Source organism: Halictus rubicundus, chromosome 5 (genome assembly GCF_050948215.1).
Source record: "Halictus rubicundus isolate RS-2024b chromosome 5, iyHalRubi1_principal, whole genome shotgun sequence".
Classification (NCBI taxonomy): Eukaryota; Metazoa; Arthropoda; class Insecta; order Hymenoptera; family Halictidae; genus Halictus; species Halictus rubicundus.
The window spans coordinates 14,146,248-14,167,338 of NC_135153.1; the positions used below are offsets into that span (position 1 = coordinate 14,146,248).

The 21,091-nt window shown below is 44.9% G+C and overlaps 1 protein-coding gene across 9 annotated transcripts in view; it reads right to left on the reverse strand.

Annotated features, from left to right (window-relative positions):
• Window positions 1-21,091, reverse strand: part of LOC143354414 (venom dipeptidyl peptidase 4) — a 345,338-nt gene that overhangs the window by 163,902 nt on the left and 160,345 nt on the right. For all 9 annotated transcript variants that reach the window (XM_076788472.1, XM_076788469.1, XM_076788477.1 and 6 more), the window contains 2 exons: window positions 17,822-17,874; window positions 1,433-1,632 (listed from right to left, as the gene is read on the reverse strand). In XM_076788472.1, coding sequence (XP_076644587.1) covers window positions 1,433-1,632; window positions 17,822-17,874 — 253 coding nt within the window. The remainder of the gene's footprint in view (window positions 1-1,432; window positions 1,633-17,821; window positions 17,875-21,091) is intronic.

A 21,091-nucleotide genomic window follows, 5' to 3' on the forward strand; every position in this document is an offset into this window, starting at 1 on the left:
GAAACCGCGGCGGTTCGCAAATTCCCGACGGAACTTTCGCACGTGCAAGACGGAATTTCGACGGGACCGCGTCGCTAGTAGCGAATTAGGCTACTGGCTTTCGGAAATAGGACGTCGTTTCACTCTCGAGGGTTTAAATGCTTTCGAAGAATATGTTGCGTGAAGATTCTACAATTTTTCATACACAATACAATTTTTTCGTAGCCTCCAGGATTTTCTCGTGTGCTATACGATCGCTTCACGTAGGCTCACAATTTTTTTCAGAAGCTACACAACTGTTTCATTGGCTCTAAGATTTTTCGGCAGTTCTAGAAATGTTTTATAGGCTCTACAATTTTTTCCTAAGCTCTGCCATTTTTCTGAGGCTCTACATTTTATGATATGCTATATGATTGCGTCACATAGCCCTCATAATTTTTTCAGTAGCTATTCAACTGTTTTATAGGCTCTACAATTTCTCCTAAGCTCTACCATTTTTTCTAAGGCTCTAGAGTTTTTGATATGCTATACTATTGCGTCACATAGCTCCCACAATTTTTTTCAATAGCTATATAGCTGTTTTATAGGCTCTAAAATTTTTTGGAAGCTCTTGAACTGTTTTTTCTGGGCTCTACAATTTTTCCTGAGCTCCACCATTTTTTCTGAGGCTCTAGAGTTTTTGATATGCTATACCATTGCGTAACGTAGGCCCCACAATTTTTTTCAGTATCTATACAATTGTTTTACAGTCTCCACAATTTTTTTATTAAGCTACCATTGTACCTGGGGCTCTAGATTTATGTGTATGCTATACGATTGCGTCACACAGCTCCCACAATTTTTTTCATAAGCCGGCAACAGTTTTGTAGGCTCTATTCGATACTCTTCATCTCGTTCAATCTTCCCACAATTCCGAACTTCATCTGCCATTTTTAATCAGAATCGGATCTACTCCGCAGTCTAATAACAACGATGCTGCCTGTTTGGCTGGAGCTGTCTGCTCAATTATCTGGGATTAAAAGATTATCAGACGATCATCATTGGGTAAACTACCGTACAGAATAGTCGACCATCCTGTCGAGGAAGTTGGCTGTAAGGATGTAAATTCGAAATACCTCGTCAGCCTAAAGTTTCGCGCAAGAAGACACCGAGGGCCCGTGGTGGAGGATGAACGTTAATAAAACAGCGCCGGGCGACCGGCGAGTAAATATTAAGTTCGACGATGTATAATGGATTACTTATTGGCCGGGCCAACAGTAACCGGGAGTGTCAATAAATGTTAGATACGACTTAGCCGAAAGTTTTTGCTCCCGAGGATATTGATACCTGGGCCCGGCCCGCCCTTCGCGCAGAAAGGGTCAGGTTCCGCCGTCAGCTAAGACGATTAGATACATAGAGTGTTTCATGAATAACAAAGTGGATCCCCGCGACCATTTTCAGCAAAGAAGCTTACCCTCGTACACCCAGTCCGGCACTCCATTATAAATGGTCCCGAATACACCGGTGTTGGTGATTTGATAATCCTTGGCCACTTCCGCTTCCGGTCGGTAATAGATATTGTTCTGGTACACGTAGACCAGCGCGTTGCCACGCGGCGCCCAGGTGGCCAGCTGCAGGGACATCGAGTCGTTCGCCGTCAGTGACACGTCTGTCCTGAAATCAGAACGTCGAAAAAAGTCAGACAATCGATCGGAGTTCAAGCTGCACCGCTATCTGTCATTTTCAAGCGTGATTTCTTAGCTAATCCAATCTTGTTAACGGTTTCTAACAGATAGAACTCTCGCGTTTTTAATGATTTTTGCATAAAAAGTTTGTCAACATGTTCGTCACACTTTTCTGTTTCAAACGATACCAAACACGACACACTTTGGATCGCGTATACCCGTTTAATCCACGATAATGTAGAACCTCTATTATGCGAACTAATCAGTGGAACCCGAGTGCTCAGATAATAGAACATTTACCTAGCTTCAGTTTTCAATTATTTTGTTTCCTGATTAAAACGATCCTAACAATGACATAATTCCGAGCATATTTGTTTGTTTAATTCACGATTTAGTAGAACCTCGGCTTACATACAGTGAACAGTGATCCGCATACAGTAAGATTTATTGTACACATGAACAAACTTTAAAGTTTGCATTTCACTGACCAGTTCGGATAACAGAGGTTCTACATTATCGTGTATTAAACGACTATATAGGATCCAAACTGTGTCGTGTTTGGTATCATTTTAAACAGGAAAGCGTGGCGAATATGTTAGTAAACATGTCATAAGAAACTAATAAAAAGCGAAGAAGTTATGATAGTAAATTCGTATGGTCTCACCGGCACGACCGGTGTTCGGTGGAGGATTTTTCGTAAATGGATGGGATTACTGTGTTAGAACCCTGAGGAAAGGTATAATGCGATTAGAATCTCGTCGGGAGTGCCTAAACAAAGGAGGCGAGGAGTCTATCGACTGTTGGGATCGAGATAAATATTAATCAAACGCGGAGCCGGGCGGATCCCTTCGGACTCTCGCTTTCCCTTTGCTCCACAGGGATCGTTCCCTGTAACGCGGCAATCTCTGCGGACATAGTGCTTCGGTTTACGTCCGAGCTGCTTTTACTGCTCCTAAAATAAGGATCCACGGGATCCCCGGCGAGAGCATATATGCATCCGCGCGCGCGGTAATCGCGGCATCGAGAGCATGCGTTGCGGCGTGGGGTTTACGCGGGCCGATCCGCCTTTGTTCGTATCGCGGCAGTTCCTTCGAGCAATTCTGATAGAATGGATCGAATAGCTGCTTGTTACTGCCTCTGCACCGCCCGGAACCCTCTCCCATTTATATCTCGGCGTTTTATCGGCCGGGGGTTACAGAATTCCGAACGGTACCCGCTCCGGAACCACCTACTCGCCTCCTACGACGCAGCTCCCTTTCCCTTTGCCCTTCTCTTTTCTCTTCCACGCATTCAACAACCCCTTGCCCTCTATCCATCGCATCGTCTCACCACTTTTCTCCCCCGCGCGCGAGTTTACCAACATGCGGGGACGCATTGCGCTACATTTTCGCAAAAACGCTGGCCAAAATCCAATTTTCGGAGTGCACCGATCAACTTTAAACTCCTCGAAGAGGGACAGCTTCTTCTAGATTAGATCCAACGATTTTTTTCACATGTTAGTAGGAGTAGTTTGCTAAATTATGTGCCGAGAACGTCATTTAAAAATTGCGAAGAGAAAGGGTCACGATTTGTACCATTTTATCTGCAATGGAAATTTAATATACGGGTTCCGTGCCAAATCGATTTTGTTCCAAATGAGGTATGTTGTAGCCCATGTGAAATTAGGGGGAGTTTAAGTCACCGGTTTGCCGGATTCGAATTTGTTTAAAAATTACAGGCCTTCGAAGTTTGCAATTTTTGCCATTTTGGCGAAATTGGGCTTCACTTACGAATTTTTATCTCAGGAACTATTTGCCCGATCGAGCTAATTCTTTTTTGGATTTATTTAGAAACGATTGGGCTATTGTAAAATAATTTTTTCAACCTCGACAATTGAGAAGTGTGCACGCTACATCGAAGTAAGTCATTTCAAAAGAAGAGTAGAATACGGCGGTTCCCGCGGACAAGATTGGAACCTCAGTTTCGAAGTAGATTCGTTCGTCCAGGTCATCGACGAAACTTGTTCAATTTTGCGGCGTTCGAGGTTGACAGGATGCTCGTGCGTCGAACCAGCGCGCGGCGGGTTTTTGCTCGTGCAAATGAATTTTCGGGGACTTCGAACTGCGGCCGTAGCGCTTAGAGGAGTAAGTGGTTTCGCCGGAAGAGAGGACGATCCGGTGTTTTTGGCGAACGAGATTTGTTTGTGCAACTGTGACGTTTTCGTTGATCTGATGTGACGAGTGCACTCTTCCACGCTGTTTTTGGGTCTCTTATTTGTTTGCCTGGGGGACCCATACCGCCTGTTATACTATATGCAACTCCCGTGGAAATCTAACACTTCGATCGCCTACCTAAAAATTCCATGAAATTGAACTGGTTTATATAGTGAAATAAAAATTGCAGTAGTTTATTCGATAAAATAAAAATTGTTGAGACGTATAACACGAAAGTGCGTCGAAAATTAGGGCAAACATTCGTCGATGAATCTGTGTAAGTAATTATGTTATTCACGTGTGAGACGTTGTGCGGTTAAAGTGTTGAACAGAATGTGAGTCGTGAGAATTAGATTATAATTGCGGTTATTCGTCGCAATGGGAACTGGATGCCAAGAATGTTAATTGGATTATTGTGAGTTAATTCCGCTGCGTATGCAAGTGCGAGAACACCGTGGCCGAATGTCATGCATCAGGCACTGCACAATCGTGTATTGGAACTTAGTTAATCTAAATCTAGACTTAATCCAGTTTCATTGTAATCAAAGTTTATGTTTGTGTTGGACCAAGAGATAGCTCAAGTTAATCGTAAGCTATGCATCTGAAGCTTATCTGAGATCTAACCGAGACCTTGTTTATTCGGAGCGGGGATAACTGCGTTCTTCTTTATCGCTAACGACTATTCCAGTCTCTATTATTCTCCTCACATTTGGTTAAATTAGATTCGTCATGATAAACGTAAAACATGAACCTCTGGAATTTCTTAAAATTTCACGTGAAATTCTTGTTCAAAGACCGCAGAGACGACTGATTACTAGATTGCGGATTTTACGCAATTATGGCGAAAAATGAGTAGATGCAATTTAAAACAATAGGCAGATATAAAAAATTTAAGAGCGTCAATTAGTCACAGCTTATGAACATTAATAAAGGAAATTTGTATTCAGCCCTTGTTGCAACTTTTATTTTGCATGATTCACAGTCCACTGATTGCTAACTATAGGTCCAGCAGAGCAATTGTTAAGAGAATTTAACAACCAAACAGTGTATACGATCTAGGGTGTTCGCAGCCCGTTCGAGCGAGATGCTAGAATATTTTTCAGTGTAATGGAATTAGCATTTCAAAAATATTCCGACAATTCTTCGGGTTTATCTAGTCTGAGCGAGGGGGTTGGGATACGGCAAAGGAAGGGTGGGGGTGGAAAGGCAAGGAGGAGAATCTTAAGTAGCCCGCGGAGGAGCTCTCGTAAATTCCTTAAGCCGCCATTTAGTTTCAGGGCGAATTTAACAACGGTACATGCGTATATCTGCTTGGCATGCGGATTCAATTCTAAAAGGGAAATAATGTAACGCACAGAAAGAGAGACAGAGAGAAGGAGAAAGAGAGAGGGGTGGGGAGGAGGTGGGGGGAGTGGGGAGAGACTCGTTCTTTATTACTTAGCCTTTCAGCCGTGCCAACTGGATGCACAATTCGGTACGGGCCGGCGGCGGTGTGGTCGCGTTTTGCTCCCCGCGTATAGTCGCTTTTAAAAGCCATTAATGAATTCCGGCGATACCTTTACGACTCTCATAAATATAAAAAGGGTCCTCGATCAGAAACGGGCCGCGCCCGGGCGCACCGCGGACGTCGACCCCGAAAAATTATGCGGCCATTTAAATGAATTCTACGCGAATTATTTTCATTACCTTCCGCGCGCAGCCCGCTGTTCCTCCGGCAGACGACGAATACGTAGTTGCTGTAGATTGAATTTGCCCGCGCGTTCAACGTCGATTCCGTTGCCGGCTAGCATAAAACGGGGGAAACCCGGGAAGACCAGAACGGATCCTTTAACAACGCCCCGTAAAACGCCCTGCCGCGTCGTAAAAACCCGAGTGTTCCATTTACATCTTTTTTTCCACTGGTCCCCCTATACAACGGCCGAGAAAATTATATGCGGACGAACGACTGTCTTCGACTCTTTCCGACGGATTTTAGATCTCTGACTCGAATCTGCCAACAGAAGTTACCGAGCTGCGTGCAAGCGAAAAACGATGAAAACGTGGCCGCTGATGCGTTATACGGTTGCCTGACTGTGCCGTAATGTCGATGTGCTATTCTGGGACGCGTGGTTTGTTTGGTGATATTTCAAACGCAGCATATCGTAAACCTAGATATCACCCAAGTGGAAACTCAGGCAGGCCTAAACCTGCGGCATATTCGAACCAAGGCGAACCGAGATCTATACAATCTCAAACCAGGGCAAACCGAGATCTATACAATCTCAAACCAGGGCAAACCGAGATCTATACAATCTCAAACCAAGGCAAATCGGAATCTATACAATCACAAACCAAGGCAAACCAAGGCAAATCGGAATCTATACAAACTCAAACCAAGGGAAACCTAGGCAATCCGTGGCCATAGGTTCAGTATCAAATCGCCTAAACGTGACACAAACCCGATACAATATTCTAAGCTGCGTAGTCCATTTTACGATACTTCAAACATAGCAGAAATCCATCGCAAACTTAGATATCACCCAAATGGAAACTCAGGCACGCCTAAACCTGCAGCATGATTGAATCAAGGCGAACCGAGATCTATTACAATCTCAAACCGAGGCAAACCGAGATCTATACAATCTCAAACGAAGGCAAACCGAGATCTGTACAATCTCAAAGGAAGGCAAACCGAGATCTGTACAATCTCAAACCAAGGCAAACCGAGATCTATACAATCTCAAACCAAGGCAAACCGAGACCTATACAATCTCAAACCAAGGCAAACCAAGGCACACGTGGCCATAGGATCAGTATAAAATCGCCTAAACGCGACAAAAACCTGACACAATATTCTGACCAGCATAGTCCATTTTATAATACTTCAAACACAGCGCAAACCCATCGTATATCAACAATCTCATTGTGTACGAATAAAAAGAGTGCCACTGAGAAACGCTATAGAAAACGTTCTCATCCGCAAAGAGTTAAAACCGTTGATCCTGAAAAGACCTCGACAGCACCGAGGTGTTTGCCAGGGTGCATCGTCAAGATAGAAAATTAATAACCACCCAATATCCTGTCGGTCACGTATCCACGGGGGTCAGGGGGCAGAGGAAATAATTTCCTAACGATTCGGGTACACAAGGTGCACCGGAATTCCTGGTAACGAGGCCCAACCGCTATCATCGTGGTGAGGATCGAGGTTAGAGGGATCGTCGTAAAAAGGCCAGAGGGGAGGGGCAGGAAGAGGAAACGCGGCGGGATAAAAGGAGCGGCGAGTATCACGCGACCTGGGGATTTTATCGAATTTATAAAATGTACCAAGCGCCAGCTACGTCGGGGCAAAATCGATGGAAAGTTGCGCGACTCTAGCTGTTGTGATGCCAGAGCTCCGGGACCTCTCGTTTTTTCTATTTATCCATCTTTTTCGCCCACTTTATCTTTCTTTTTCCTTCTTTTCTCTATCCATCTCTCCTACTTCCACTCATCCTCTCTCTCCCTCTTTCTGGGATATCTTTTGCTGTCTCTCTCAGGTCCGCTCAAAAGGAACTTCTTCGTGAAAACCCATAAATAAAGACACGGGTATTCATGTAGCGTACAAGCCGGGTTTATGGCCGGGACTCTCGTCCGTTTCGCTACAAAGTGCACGGACACACGGATTGGTTTCCGCTGGCTCGAATCGGCCGCGTATCGATCTCCGATTCCCCGCTGCGAGCAGAATTCGACGGACCCCGGGCTCGTGTAATTTATTGCTGTTAATTGATAAGACGACGCGCGAGGCGCCGCCGCGGCCCGGCCCGGACGGCTAACGAACTGCCATGCCGCGAGGAGACGTATAGGACGCCGGAAACCAATTGTCCGTGCTTAAGAGATCGTTAACGAGAGATAAAGCGGTGTCGGGTCCTCCGGCACTGTGTCACATTTCGTAACACCGTATCAAATCGCAGCGTGCACGGTCGAATCTCATGCTCCGGTATCGAATTGATTGGTGAAGTTGCGAATTTAGGTGTATGGCTGTTCGAAAGGGTCTAATTCTCCGATGAGTATCATTTACACAATTGGTCCATTTATTTTAAGTTTCTATGCACGCGACGCGTGAATGTGACCACTCAAACCCGAGTCCCGTGAATTTATAATCGTGAGATTGTAAAGATGCATCCGTGAGGAATTGTTCAACAAATTTATTTCTTTGGGTATATGGTAATTAAGAAAGTAGCTAAGTATTTGTAGAGACATATTCTTGGTATTGTTATAAAGTAATCTCAAATAGTCTAGTTTATTCGTCATTAAAAGTTTTAGCATTTTATACTCCTCCGTCTTGAGGAATTTTTACAAAAATTCAGAATATTTACTGTGAGGGCTTGAAGCGGGCATCAAAGTTCGTAATACTGGGGAAAAAAGACGAACTGATCTTTTGTTGTCCAAGTAATTAAATTTGTTCGTAACTTCAGGAGTTAGGCCCATTCACACAGGTGTCTAACTTTCAATGTTTGGACGCTTCACTGTGGTCCCTGCAGACATAAGTAGATTGTGCCTTGTTTGGTCAGACACGAATTCTTGTGCTCCTACTTATAGAAGTGGAAATGACAGGGAACTTTGTCTACATTATCTGGATAATTTTCTTAATCATTTATGACAATCTTCATTCAATGCTCCATCGTTTTACATTATTTTAATAGGCCTGCACTATATTCTGAATAAAATGCTTATTGTTAGCAAAATTATTCTCAATTGTAGAAAAATGGATATTTATAAATCGATGACACATGTGGCTGTAAAGATTGTGAATGTTGAACTTCAAAGATTGTGAAAGACAGTGCAAGAATAAATATTAACAGTAGAATTACTACTGTTAATATCCGACAGTAATTAAACAGAATTACAGAATTAAAATGTTTCTAATTTTTCTATTCAAGTAGTTCAAAAAGAAATTGAAAGTGGGCCCCTAGTTATCGACGTATTGAACTTGAATAACTTGAATAAAAAAATTTGCTGATTCATCTGTATCTGTACGTCTTGCTAATTTCACCGATAGTACAATCAAAGACACACAAAACCATTGGCAGTAAAATTAACTGTCGAACGATGAACGAGTCAAGTTCGCAGTTGGAGATAGTGTTCAGAATTTCGGAGCAACTGTCGCAGAAAGAAGTAACCGAAGATTAAAGAGAACTCCGAGGTTTCCTCAGTGCTGAGAGTGGCAGAGGAATGAACAGGATCAGCGGCGCATCCGGCAGAATATTCGGAAGAGGCCATTCAAAATGTGAATGCTCCCCTAAAGAAAGAGAATTACTTCGGATGCCGTACAGAATGACTGATTGATCTAACATCATTCCGTCCGAACTTTAAGGCTCCCGCTAAGGTTCCCGGGAACGAGGAAGACGATGCCACCGGCCGATAAGAGACGTCTGCGAGAGACACCACTTACCCGGATCCGAATCTCTGCAGCGAAAGCGGGTTCTCGTTTTTAAACCAGCAGAATTTCCACCGCTGATCCATTTTTTCCCCGACCGAGATAACAATATTAATGTCAACGGAGATATTAATCCGAACCGTTACTCATACCACTCTTTTACATTCGCGTCGCGTTTTATCTCCTCCGCGCTTTTAAAAACGCTGCAAAGAACATTAAATACAGAAGGAAGAGAATGCGGATTCGCCTAAACGGCACCCGCTTCCGGGGAAACTCGTATTTCTGGCTTAAATCCTTGACCGTGGATATTTGCCGTTTTGCTATCGTAAAAATCACGGACAGAGCTTCCGTGCTTTTTGGTTCAAACTTCCGCATGAACGAAACCAATCTAGTTTAAATATTGTGCGCCCGTGTGTCTGTATATTTGACAACCGAGTTTTCGATTGGTCGAGCTGGTTTATCGATGTCCGCCGTACGGACAAATTAATTTTTAGAATTTGTTCGCTGCGACCGAAGTCAACCGGATATTACGTTATTCTACACATTTGTTTTTATTCCGCGCACGTTTCACTCATTTTTTTCTAAACACTTCCCCGTTTTTTTTTTTTGTTAAATCGTACAAATAAACGGTCGATCTATTTCTCTGAACTATCGCATCTCGCAGAATTAAAAAAAGTATGCTAGTATTTTAATTTTGTCTTCGTTACAAAGAAGTATTGAATCACTTTTAGCGATCGCAAAAGTTCGAAACGTTAAAAATGGACACCACGATTAGCCGATTTCTAGAATGGTATCATTTGATAGTGACATTTTGAGTCTTTCTTGTAGAGAATTAATTCCATTTAATTCTTCGTAGCCTTCACAAAATTTCAGACTGTTAAAATGTCACAAAATTATCTGTCTTTAAGAATGGTACTTTTTAGCGACGACACTTCACGCTTTTCCTATAAAGAATTAACTTCATTAAATTTCTTTCCATACCCCATGAAACGTCAGAATATGAGTAAGGAACACAATAATCGGCCAACTCCGAGAATGGTAACTTTATTACCATCGTTCCGTCCGCCGTAACTGCCACCTTCCGGCCAGCAAACACGTCTTCCCGGGTTTAGGAAAATGGTGTCCAAGCGAGTAACTCAGTTCCGCGAATTCTCCGAACTGACATTTAGTTGTCGCGAATCCAGCTCGAGTTAATCCTCGCTGGCGATAAACGTAAAACAAACCGCGGACTCCCGGGTCCCAGCCACCCGAGATTCAATCAAAATATTCCCAGTGTGGAGGCTGACACTTTCTGATTTCTATTTAATAGGACCCGGTCGGGTGCGGGAAGCAACGGCCATTATTTAAACATTGTTCATTTCGTCGGCTGATCCGGGTCGACGAATTAATTAACGGAACCAGTGTACCTACCGCAAACATTTCTGCGCTCGTCTTCGAGGCGAACAGCTCCGACCGATAGGACCCCGACTAGAGCGAACATAATGAAGCCCAAACGGAGAAGTTATAAACAAAACAACGGGCGCGGAAAATGCAGTCCGGATGGCTGCCGTCCCGGAAGTTCCCACAGTTTTGGGTAATTAAGCGTGACGACCGTTTCGAGTATTTTCACTTTGTAGAAAGCCGGGCAATGTAATCTTTCCTAATTAACGATCCGCCGGAAATTAGCCGTCTTTTTGTTGCGAGCGGACAAACCGCCCTCTAGTCGTTGCGCGTTGCAACCACTGTTCCAAACCTTTGATGGGACACGTTAAAGGGAACATAATGATACACCTAGGAAAACAGGAGCTTGAGAAAAATTTGTTGCGTACTATAGCACTTGCATATCCGAACAATCCTCTTATTGGGATGCCCGGGTGATTATTTATAATTTTTGTGTAAAGATCTGCAGTCCTGCTCTGACTCACTGCAATTACAGTAGAGCCTCGCTGGTTGCACGAGACGGGACCGCAACTGCGTGCAAAAATCGAGGTCGTGCAGCGAGAGCAATCTGTCCCCCCACTTTCCCACTTCGTGGTTCTCCTACGCAACCACCATAATCCCCACCATGCGTCCCAGCACCTCTGCCTCGTGGTGGGGACCAGTGTGGCCAGAAGATGCCCATTCGGGTATCTGTTTCCTCTCCTCCTTTTCCCCTTGCACTATCCCATTCCACCAACATGAGCACACTCCAACGTCCCCCACTAAGAGCGTAAACTGGTCACGTGACGTGCCGCGTGGTGCTGCGCGCGACTGAGGCGACGCCTGGTGTCCCACTCAATCCCTGACGCGCTCGCGCAACACACAGATGACGTCACATATTACTCTGGTCATTAGAGAGGGGGCACCCCTCGATCTTCTCGATCTAGCGATACGACGATCGACGAGGTCACAACTAGCGAGGCTCTACTGTACATGTAATTGCAGAGTTAAATAGGCGCCACTTTTGGCGAACGATTGCACGATTGAATGACAGCAATTCGTGTGGAATATTCTTTGTGGAGAAATAAAAGGGCATATTGCAGGTACTCGAACGAATTTTTGTAACGGTCCAGTACAGTTTTCAAGTTACGTTACTCGCACATCGATAGGCCACGCTGGATCGGCAGAGCACTTGGCCAATCGAACAGAATCGAATCAATGAAACTTGACTGTTCGCCCGGAATCGAACCGCACCGATTACTTGTTGTTCGCGATTAACAGGATCGTCTGTTGCCCTCTCGGACGAATTACCCGCGCGGGCTTTCGACTGGGGTTTTTTTCAGAGGACTCGATCGAAAAATTCCATTAGACCCTCCGCGACGGAGAAGAATTCGCTTGTTACTCCGGCGCTGTTTGTTCAATCAAGCCTCCTGGCCCGGATCAAGTCGTTTAAACGAATTTGATTACGATCGATAGTCGACGGCGGCTGGTTCACGCACGGAATTCTATCAATTTTTATTCCGCACGGCCGGGTCGCGCGTCCTTTCACGAATTCCGCCTACGATCACGGAATTCCGGGCCCCGGGACGCTCCGCTACCGCGAAAATAACTATGCGGCCGTGAATCGAGTATGCGAGCCGACCACCGTCTTCATAACAACCTGCGCACCCGTGTCGGAACGTTTTCAATTCCTCTAAACAATTTTTCCCTGGCGCTAAAATTTTTTTAAATGCCACAGAAGCTTTTTGTAAACCCTGAATATTTCTTCTGAGACGCTACAATTTTTTCCGACAGCTACAATAGATTTTCTGCGAATTGTAAAATTATCTCCCGATCCCTGGAATGTTTCTAAAGGCTCTAAAAATGTTTCGCAGGCCCTACAATTCTTGCAAAGGCTCCAAACGGTTCTCGTACGTTCTAAAAGTCATCGAGAAACATCGAATCAAATCAGAGCAGTAAAACGACGCCGGAAAACGCGACTTGCGTGCTGAAAAATATCGGAGCAACGTTCCTATTCGTTTTCTAACTCCATCCGCATATATTCGGAGCAATCAAACGAGAAACAACACGGCGCGAAGCCTGCCACTGGCAAATTGGAAGCTGAAATTCATATTTGCCGGCGTGGCGGGGCTTCGTGACGAGCAGACGAAATTTTCAATTCGACGTCGAATATTTTTTCAAGTAGCAGGTTAGCAGTCGGGCCGCTGTTAGCAGCGTGCCTTGGTCCAAGGAAAACGTCACCGGCAGAAATGGCAACATTTCAAGGGGTTGTCGTTTGCTCCCCGACTCTTCAGCGCCGCGACGCTTTCCATTGTGCAGGTCACGTCACCGGAGTCATTCATGCGCGCCCGGCCTACCACGTTCTGCCGCAAGTTTTTCTCCTCTAACTTATCAGACCATTTCGCCGGGATCCCTCTCTCCCTGTCACCTTTCCCTTCCCATCCCCGTTGTCCTCGGAGTTATTTCATTACGCTCGTTCCGAGCCGCCCCTCGATTAAAACGATACTTCGAACGGGTTTAACCGGGGCTGACGTCATCTACAGCCCGCATGCCAGATAACGTTCTGTACCCGTTCAAATTTTTTTAGACGCTATCACACCATCATTTTGCCATGTCGAAAGTTTACAATGCTTCCGGAGAACACAAGGAGCACTCCAAAATGATGAAGGAACTTTTAAGTCGTATGGAAAACTTTTCGACCCTTCGAGAACAGTTCAGAGGCGAAAAAAAAAATTGTCCAGGGTGCGGGGAAGATTAATATTTCTCCTGGGCCTTACAAACTTTTCTATGATCTTCTATGAATTTTTTAATGGATTTTTAAAACCCCTCCTGGGCCGTATAAATTTTTTGGAGGACCTACAATCTTTTTTCGTGACGCTACAATTTCTCTGTGAGTCAGATTAGTTTTCCAGCGGACTAATATTTCTCCCTGGGCCTTGCCAATTTTTTGGCAGACTCTGAAAATTGTTCGTAGCTTCTATACGGCTTGCTGGAAGATTAATCTGGTTCACGAAAAAATTGTAGCGTATTCAAAACAAATTCTAGGGCCTCCGAAAAGCTGATACGGCACTGGAAGGGGTTTAAAAATATATGACAATAATTTTAGGTTCTATAAAAGACTGTCAAGAATACAAGAATGTCCATGCAAGAATATTTTACCTAACAAAAAAATTGTAGAGCCTCTTAAAAAATTCTAGACCATCCCCAAAAAATTGTAGGGCCTCCAAAGAGCTCATATAGCCCTGGAAGGGCTTTCAAAATCTATGAAAATAATTTTGCGTTCTATAACAGACTGTCAAGAGTACAAGAATGTCCATACAAGAATGTTTTACCTTACACAAAAAATTCTAGATCATCCAACAAAAATTGTAGGGACTCTAAAAAGCTCATACGGGACAGAAAGGGCTTTCAGAACCTGTCAAAAAATTCTTAGGTGCTATAATATACTATTAAGATCCACAAGAATGTTTTAACTCACAAAGCAGCAGCAGAGCCTATTGAAAAAATTGAAGGGTCTAAAAAAGAATTGCCAGGCCGACGCGAAACTGTGGGAATCAATTTGGAACCTTTCGGGAAAAAATTGCGAGGTTTCCGAAATTGTATGGGACTCCGTAGATTCTTCTAAGGACGAAGTTCACCTAAGCGAAGAAATTCGGTTGGTCCGCGACAAAGGGAACCGTGAAATGGCGCGCGGAAGTCGCGAACAGTCGTCGTCTCGTTTCGCGGATCTAAAGGGCTAATCTTTCAGAAGCTCTTCAATATCTTTCACACAGCTGCGCCAATGTTTCGGGCGAATGTTCTCAATGGTCTTTTGAAAAGTTCTCGCAACTATCTTCCGGAGGTCTCATTGAGGATGCGCCTCGGTATCCTCGGCACTTCCTTTTCCGGAGTGGTGGGGACAGGGAGAGAGAGAGAGAGAGAGAGAGAGAGAGAGAGAGAGAGAGAAAGAGAGAGAGAGAGAAAGAGGTCTGTTCACGACCGTCTATTTCTTTCGCAACGACAAGCCTGTTTTGCCAGAAGACACAGCCTCGGGAACAACTCGGCGACAACTATTACCTTTCAGTGGCTGTCGCTTCTGCTCTCAAGAGTTTAATCTCCGGCAAAGTTTGCTCCCGAGTGGACAGGCAAGCATCGCCAACAACCCCGGGGAGGGAGAGGGAGAGAGAGAGAGAGAGAGAGAGAGAGAGAGAGAGAGAGAGAGAGAGAGAGAGAGAGAGAGAGAGAGAGAGAGAGAGTTGTTCTCGCGTGGACACGTAGCCTAAGTCCAGGGGCCAGTCTAACCTGACCAGGAGGTGTTGCCGAGGCAGCCCTTGGCCTCTCGCAATTACAACTCGATAATACTGAAGCCTGACATTCTTTCTCCTCTGTAATTCCAACCACTTCAGTCCCAGCAATTTCGCCGCAATTGCGCCCCCCGACGTCAAAGCTACGAAGACGGTCCTGTCTCTCTCTCTCTCTCTCTCTCGTATGCTCTGGCCTCTCATTTACCCTCTCTCTCGCTCTCTCTTTGTTCCTGATCGCTAATTGGAATCGTTTGTTGGCCCCGGCCAGTGTATGATAAAGAATCTCACGAGGCCAACCGGCGGAATCGTTCTGAAACTTTTTCCCCCCGAACAAAAAAGTGGACGGCCAGGCAAGTTTTCTTTTATGCCCTGCTCCACCAGAGCCAAGCTTTCAGGCTTTCAAAGCTTTTCCAGCGTCGAGAGGTATGAAAGTTCGGGAAAAAATGCTGGCCACGTAACGTTTTTCTTAAACATTCAGGCACACACCCCGCCTCTTCCACCCTCTTTCGTCCACTGAATCGTGCGCTCTCTCTCTCTCTCTCTCTTCCTCTCTCTCTCTTTAGGTTTGAAGAGTTGGCCGCAGCCAACTTTTCCGAGAGTAAAATGATGTTGCGAAAATCCCGCTGAATTATGCGGCGGTCGTTAAATAATAAACGACTAATTATGTTTTAGGTCTACGCTGCACTGAAACCGTTTCAAGTTCGCGCGTTACCTTCAGATGGGAGCGGTGTACTAGGTGATTCAATTGTTGTCGATTACGCTACTTGCGGTGGCGTTTCTCCTTAACCGTCTTTTTTTTTCATTGTCCTGATAATTTTATTCCGCCACTATACTATCATTAATTAATCCCTGGGACGACTTCTGTTTTACCTGTCAGGCCTCATCTGTGGCAGAATTTTATTCCTCCACTAGATGTTTATGAAAAACAATTTTTTTTAAGAAACAGGAACCAAGTAGAAGCTTCATTATTTCTTTAATAACTTCGACAAGCTAGAAATAATTCATAGATATTTAAAAAATGTTCCAATTTTACTGCTCTTTCAAATTACACCCTGTCACAAATGCATAAAATCCGCAGTCGAATGATTAACACTAAACCTGCCGTGATTGAATTTATTTGGATTTTTTGCTCTACTGAATATATTCATTTAATGGTTTCCACGAAATCATCTTTATAACTTCAGTAATTGTAAAATAAAACATCTGGAACCGGCCATTTTGACCGGCGGCGGTAGGTTTAGCGTTAACAACCATATACCTAACTGCGAAAGGGCAAAAACGTTTCATTCTTCCGGCTGATTTTTCCGTTCCCGTTCCATCCGCAGTAATAAAGTGAACTGCCTGTATATGGGGGCGTGACTTCAAAGAACTTCGGAAATGTGTTTACCGAAAAGGCGGTTTATTCAAATATTTGAAAGGCTTTCGTGTTCAGAGGGGCGCACGAGGAATTTAAATTTCGCCGCGCAGTTCCTCCACCCCATCACCTCTACTCTTCCAACTAAGATACCCCCCACCCCCACACACACCTGTTCTTCGCTCGCTGAAAGTCATTAAAGAATAACTCGGGGAGAGAAGCATCACGTGTTTGCCTTGTTGAACGACGTTTTCCTGGAGGCCCCGCTTTATTCTCTCTTCGAGTTTTGAAGGACGGTCTCTCTCTCTCATCTATCGCCATCGTTGTAGTTGAAGGGCCGAACTTTCCAAACACGCCCTATAAAGGGTGGCGGAACTTCTTCCCCCTCCCGAGGAAACTATTTTCGAACAGAAACAATAGTTGGTTGTTGCGCTTTTTCGGAAGTTCCCGACGAAATCCTCGCATCCCCCTCGCAACACGATGCGTTCCGCCAATTTTTCGCCAACTTGCCGCTGCAAGCTGCTCGGATGAATATTGGTAAACACGTCGGCGCATCGATTTCACTCCCGAGCGAATAAACTCGCACTGTTGCCTCTCGTTGTTCTTTTTCTGCAGCTGCGTTCGCTAATTTGACGAAAAGTTGAGGCACGTAAAATTTTGTCGGTAACGTGGTCACTCTACCTTATCGCGAATCCACGGAGTCTTGGGTCTTAACACTAGACCTACCAAGCATTAACAGTATTTGGTAAATATTGCCTTATAAATTTATTCATATTGTCCGTAATTTTCAGTATAATAAGTGCATGGACAAGGAAATTTATTCCACTATATAATAAATCTTTAAAGTTTCATTAATTCTAACATATAAAATCGGTCATCTTGACCATGGTAGGTTTACTGTTAACATTAACCGACTGTGACTGTAAGCTATAATCTTTTATCTATCACGTTAAAAATGCTCGTGCTAGAACCATCCGCACCCTGTTTGCCAACCTGTATAAATAACTTTTAAGAACCAATGGTGACAATTTTCTTCATACGCCCCACAGCCCTAACTCATGTCCAAGAAGAGAAAGCAGAGAAATAAATTTGCAGGTGTCACGAACAGATAAACCGACACCCTGTTCCACAATGTTGCAAGGTCGCAGGGTGTTTGAAATCGTTCTGTGGGGATGGTTGAGCGGATCGGGGTGGCTAATCGTGATATAAGCACCCTTAAAGCTTCGAATTAACGTTCGGCGGCGTAGTACCGCGTGGGCGTCGCGACGTCGACGTCGACGATCTCGTCGCCGCGGCCGAGACGGGGGTTGAAATTCGCGGGGGTGGCTGTTGTAATTTGCGGGACGGCCGCCGTTACCAGCCGGCGGTAGCGCGAAGATTAAAATGCAAATCTAAACTCGGCCCGTGGAATAAGTTTGAGATACGATTATCCTAAATGGCGCCCGGGGGCGAGAACGGTTCTCGGGGTGTAAGGGAGATCTGGGAAAGGAAAGTGAGTGTAAGAGAGAGGGAGAGGCAAAGTGTGTGTGCGAGAGAGAGCGTGCTCGTTTACTTACAAGGTTCTCAGGTTCACGATCCTGTAGTGGGCCAGGTACGTGTGCCGATAGAGCTGCAACAGAAAGAAGAGGAATGGAGAATGTTTATTAGCCGTGTTTGCCGGGGCGAGTCGCCGGGAAATTGGATGCCCGCCACGTTTTTAAGGGTTAAATAAACGCCCCGGGTTAGGCTGCGACGTGGTTACTGGTCGACCGGCTGCTACGCTTCCCGTTCGTTACCTTTTTTTAATTATTTTTACCCTAACACCCCTGCCCCCTCCGGCCCGCCCGAGAGATCGCTGATTGCCAGATTAGATTCTGTCCCGGGAATTTCGAATTTTAGAGGGCTCTATTAGCTTCTTGGATTATGCTATGCTAATTTGGAGGGTTCTGCGCGAATTTTTAAGACCTAGAAAAATACTAGACACAGGTGTGCTGTTGTTGCAATTCAGTGGATTTTATCGTATTAACTTGTAGGGCCTGTGACAAATGTTTACGGTCTGCAAAAATATTTTCGAGACGGTGAAGGGTTCTATTAGTTTACTGGATTTCGTTAGACTAATTCGTAAAACTTGTAACAAATTTGTAAGAATCACAAAAATATTGTTAGTGTACGAAAAATGTCTACAATCGATGTGCAGCTGTCAAGGCCTCTGTTGACTTCCAAAAGAATTGTAGGCTGTAGAAAATGTTTATAAGGCCTATGAACTACTTTCAAGAACATTTTAAACAGTCGTGGGGCTCGTCAATAATTTTTAAAGCCTGTCAAACAAATTTCATCATCCTCGTTTTTTTCATGAATGGTACTAAGGAATTATAATTCAAAAAATATATTCGATTTTAAAATGAATGAAAGTATACCTAAAATTACTTCAAGAGCGTGCCTCTCAAACAGTCAGAGTTCCATTTAAAAATCTTCAATAATTCTTGACATTCTTGAGTCACCTCTCGCACTATAGAGGGTGTTCGACTGTAGGTGGGAGAAAATGTGAGTGGTGGTTCTCCATGACAGTGTAAGACGAAAATGAAGAGTAAAGAAATTGCGATTTCGGCTTCATCTTTTAGTTGTCATCAATTTAAAATCCGCCTGAAATGCGGCAACCCGGTCAACAGAGGTGTACGTTGCTTACGTCACGAAGGCGCGCGACGGTTGCGTATCAAAGGGGGGCCTCGCTCGCGCCCAATGGTTAGGCTTTCACGTCACACACTATAGCCAATAAATCGGCTAGAAAATGCGTGTGGAATAACCCAATCGGACGGTTTACACGCCGAATTCTTGCGAGGTGACTTCTTAGGAGGTAAGCGGAGTCACTTGACACGTGACTGTCGCGGGCCTTTATGACGTAAGCAACGTACGTCTCTGTTGGTGGGGTTGCCGCATTATAGGCGGATTTTTAATTGACAATATCTAGAAAACCGAGCCGAAATCGCAATTTTTTATTCTTCATTTTCGTCTTATATTCTCTTGGAGAACCACCCCTTAAATTTTCTCCCACCTGTAGTCGAACAGCTTGTATTTTTATTAACATCGAAGCAGTCGGAACTCTTTCTCCTCGTGGAACTGTAACCGTCTGGTTCTCGGTTGTCTCGGTGTGGAGCGAGTTAACAGTTCGTTGAACGCGATAAAGAAATGCAGTATGGCGGCGGGAAGGGGAGGGTGGACGTGAAAAGTATTCGGATCGGGGTATAAAAAGGGAGGGCAGTTACCATTATTGCCTTGGTGTCTGCTAGTCGATAGGAACCACGGCAGCCGAGTTTTCCCGGCGTAAGAAAAATTACTGCGCCCTCGATAAGGTGTTCCGTACGACCTATGAAGCATAAGGGGGGGGGGGGGCGAACGCAGAAGTGCCATAACCACTTACATTTACAAAGATAAGCGCGGGTCGCGGCCGATCTCGGTGCTCGTTGCAGCTTGTGCGCGACGCTTTTACACGGCTACACGGAACGACGCGTTACAATGCTCAGATTCTCCTCGACGACGACGACGACGCTGGCGCGCACGGGAAGCGTTTATCGGGAGAATAAGAGAACCGGGGAAATTCCAAGGGAAGCTCCTAGGCGCACCCTCCCCAACCCCTACATTTGACTTCCCACGGATGACGTACCGGAGCTTCGCCGGGCAATTATCTCGAGAAATTTAACTTCTTATTTTAGTTACTGTTGAAACTTCCACTCGTGAATCAGCCGTCTCGTCTCCGTTCGGCTTATTCCCTGTTTTGCTCTTAGTCGACAGTCGCGATTATTGTTTCATTTCGAGGATCACTTTGAAGCTGGATATACTTTCGAGACTCGTATCGGTTGCACGTAGACTGCGAGTGCTCGTGAATCGTAAGAAATACCGTTTTTAGCGAATATTTTGGAGGTACAGTGAATTCTTCATATATGTCAAGACTACGTGTCTAGTATCGTCCAGGAGACATGTTCGAACTTTGCTATGTTAACACTCATCCGCGTCCGAGGCCTCTCGAGTTTCGCGGCCCCTCACGGAATATACCCTGCGGTAGTGGGGATAATTCCGCGACGTTTATCATTTAAGTCTTGACGACATACATGGAGAAATCACTGTACATACTCCGCCGAAATGCTTATTAATATTTGAAACAATTTATTAAAAAAGATACAGTTCATACTACAGAAAGCATTGTGTTATTGTGCATGCAGCAACTTATTTCTTATCGTTAAATTGCTTCAACGCTTCACTTCCTGTACACCCACGCTGGTACGAAAGCAGCAATTAATAACTTTCTATTTTAACTCGCGCTTGAACACGTCTTTTGTTCGGACGCAATCGCGAAATCTCTCGCGCACAAGCAGAAAATGGTGCTAAAAATTTCCCAGGTATCAAGACAGGCCGAGTACCACAGCACCGGCGCGGCGTCTGCTTGAAAGTTCAAGGATTAATAGCGCACGCTAACAGTATGATCAAACTGCGCGTGAAACGACACGGCAAAGTGCGAATTGTCCAGCAGGAATGAGTTTCCCGCTCGATAATAATCAGAATGACCCGAGCAACACGTTAAAGTAGCAGCATTATACCACTCTTATCGGGCGAACATGATGCACGGGGCCGCGTTCTGAAAGAGTTAATGGTGGCAAAAGAGCGTGTGCGCATATGTGTGTGCGTGCGTGTTTGTGTGTGCGAGAGAATAGTAGGGGGTGGTTAGGGTGAGATAGGGGTCGTGAATCCTTTGGTATCGGACACTGTCGATGGCGTGTTCGATAGTATCGCGATCCGCAGCCCCATACCGCGAGCGTTCCGTTATTTATTGCTGAAATCCGGCTGTTTTTCGT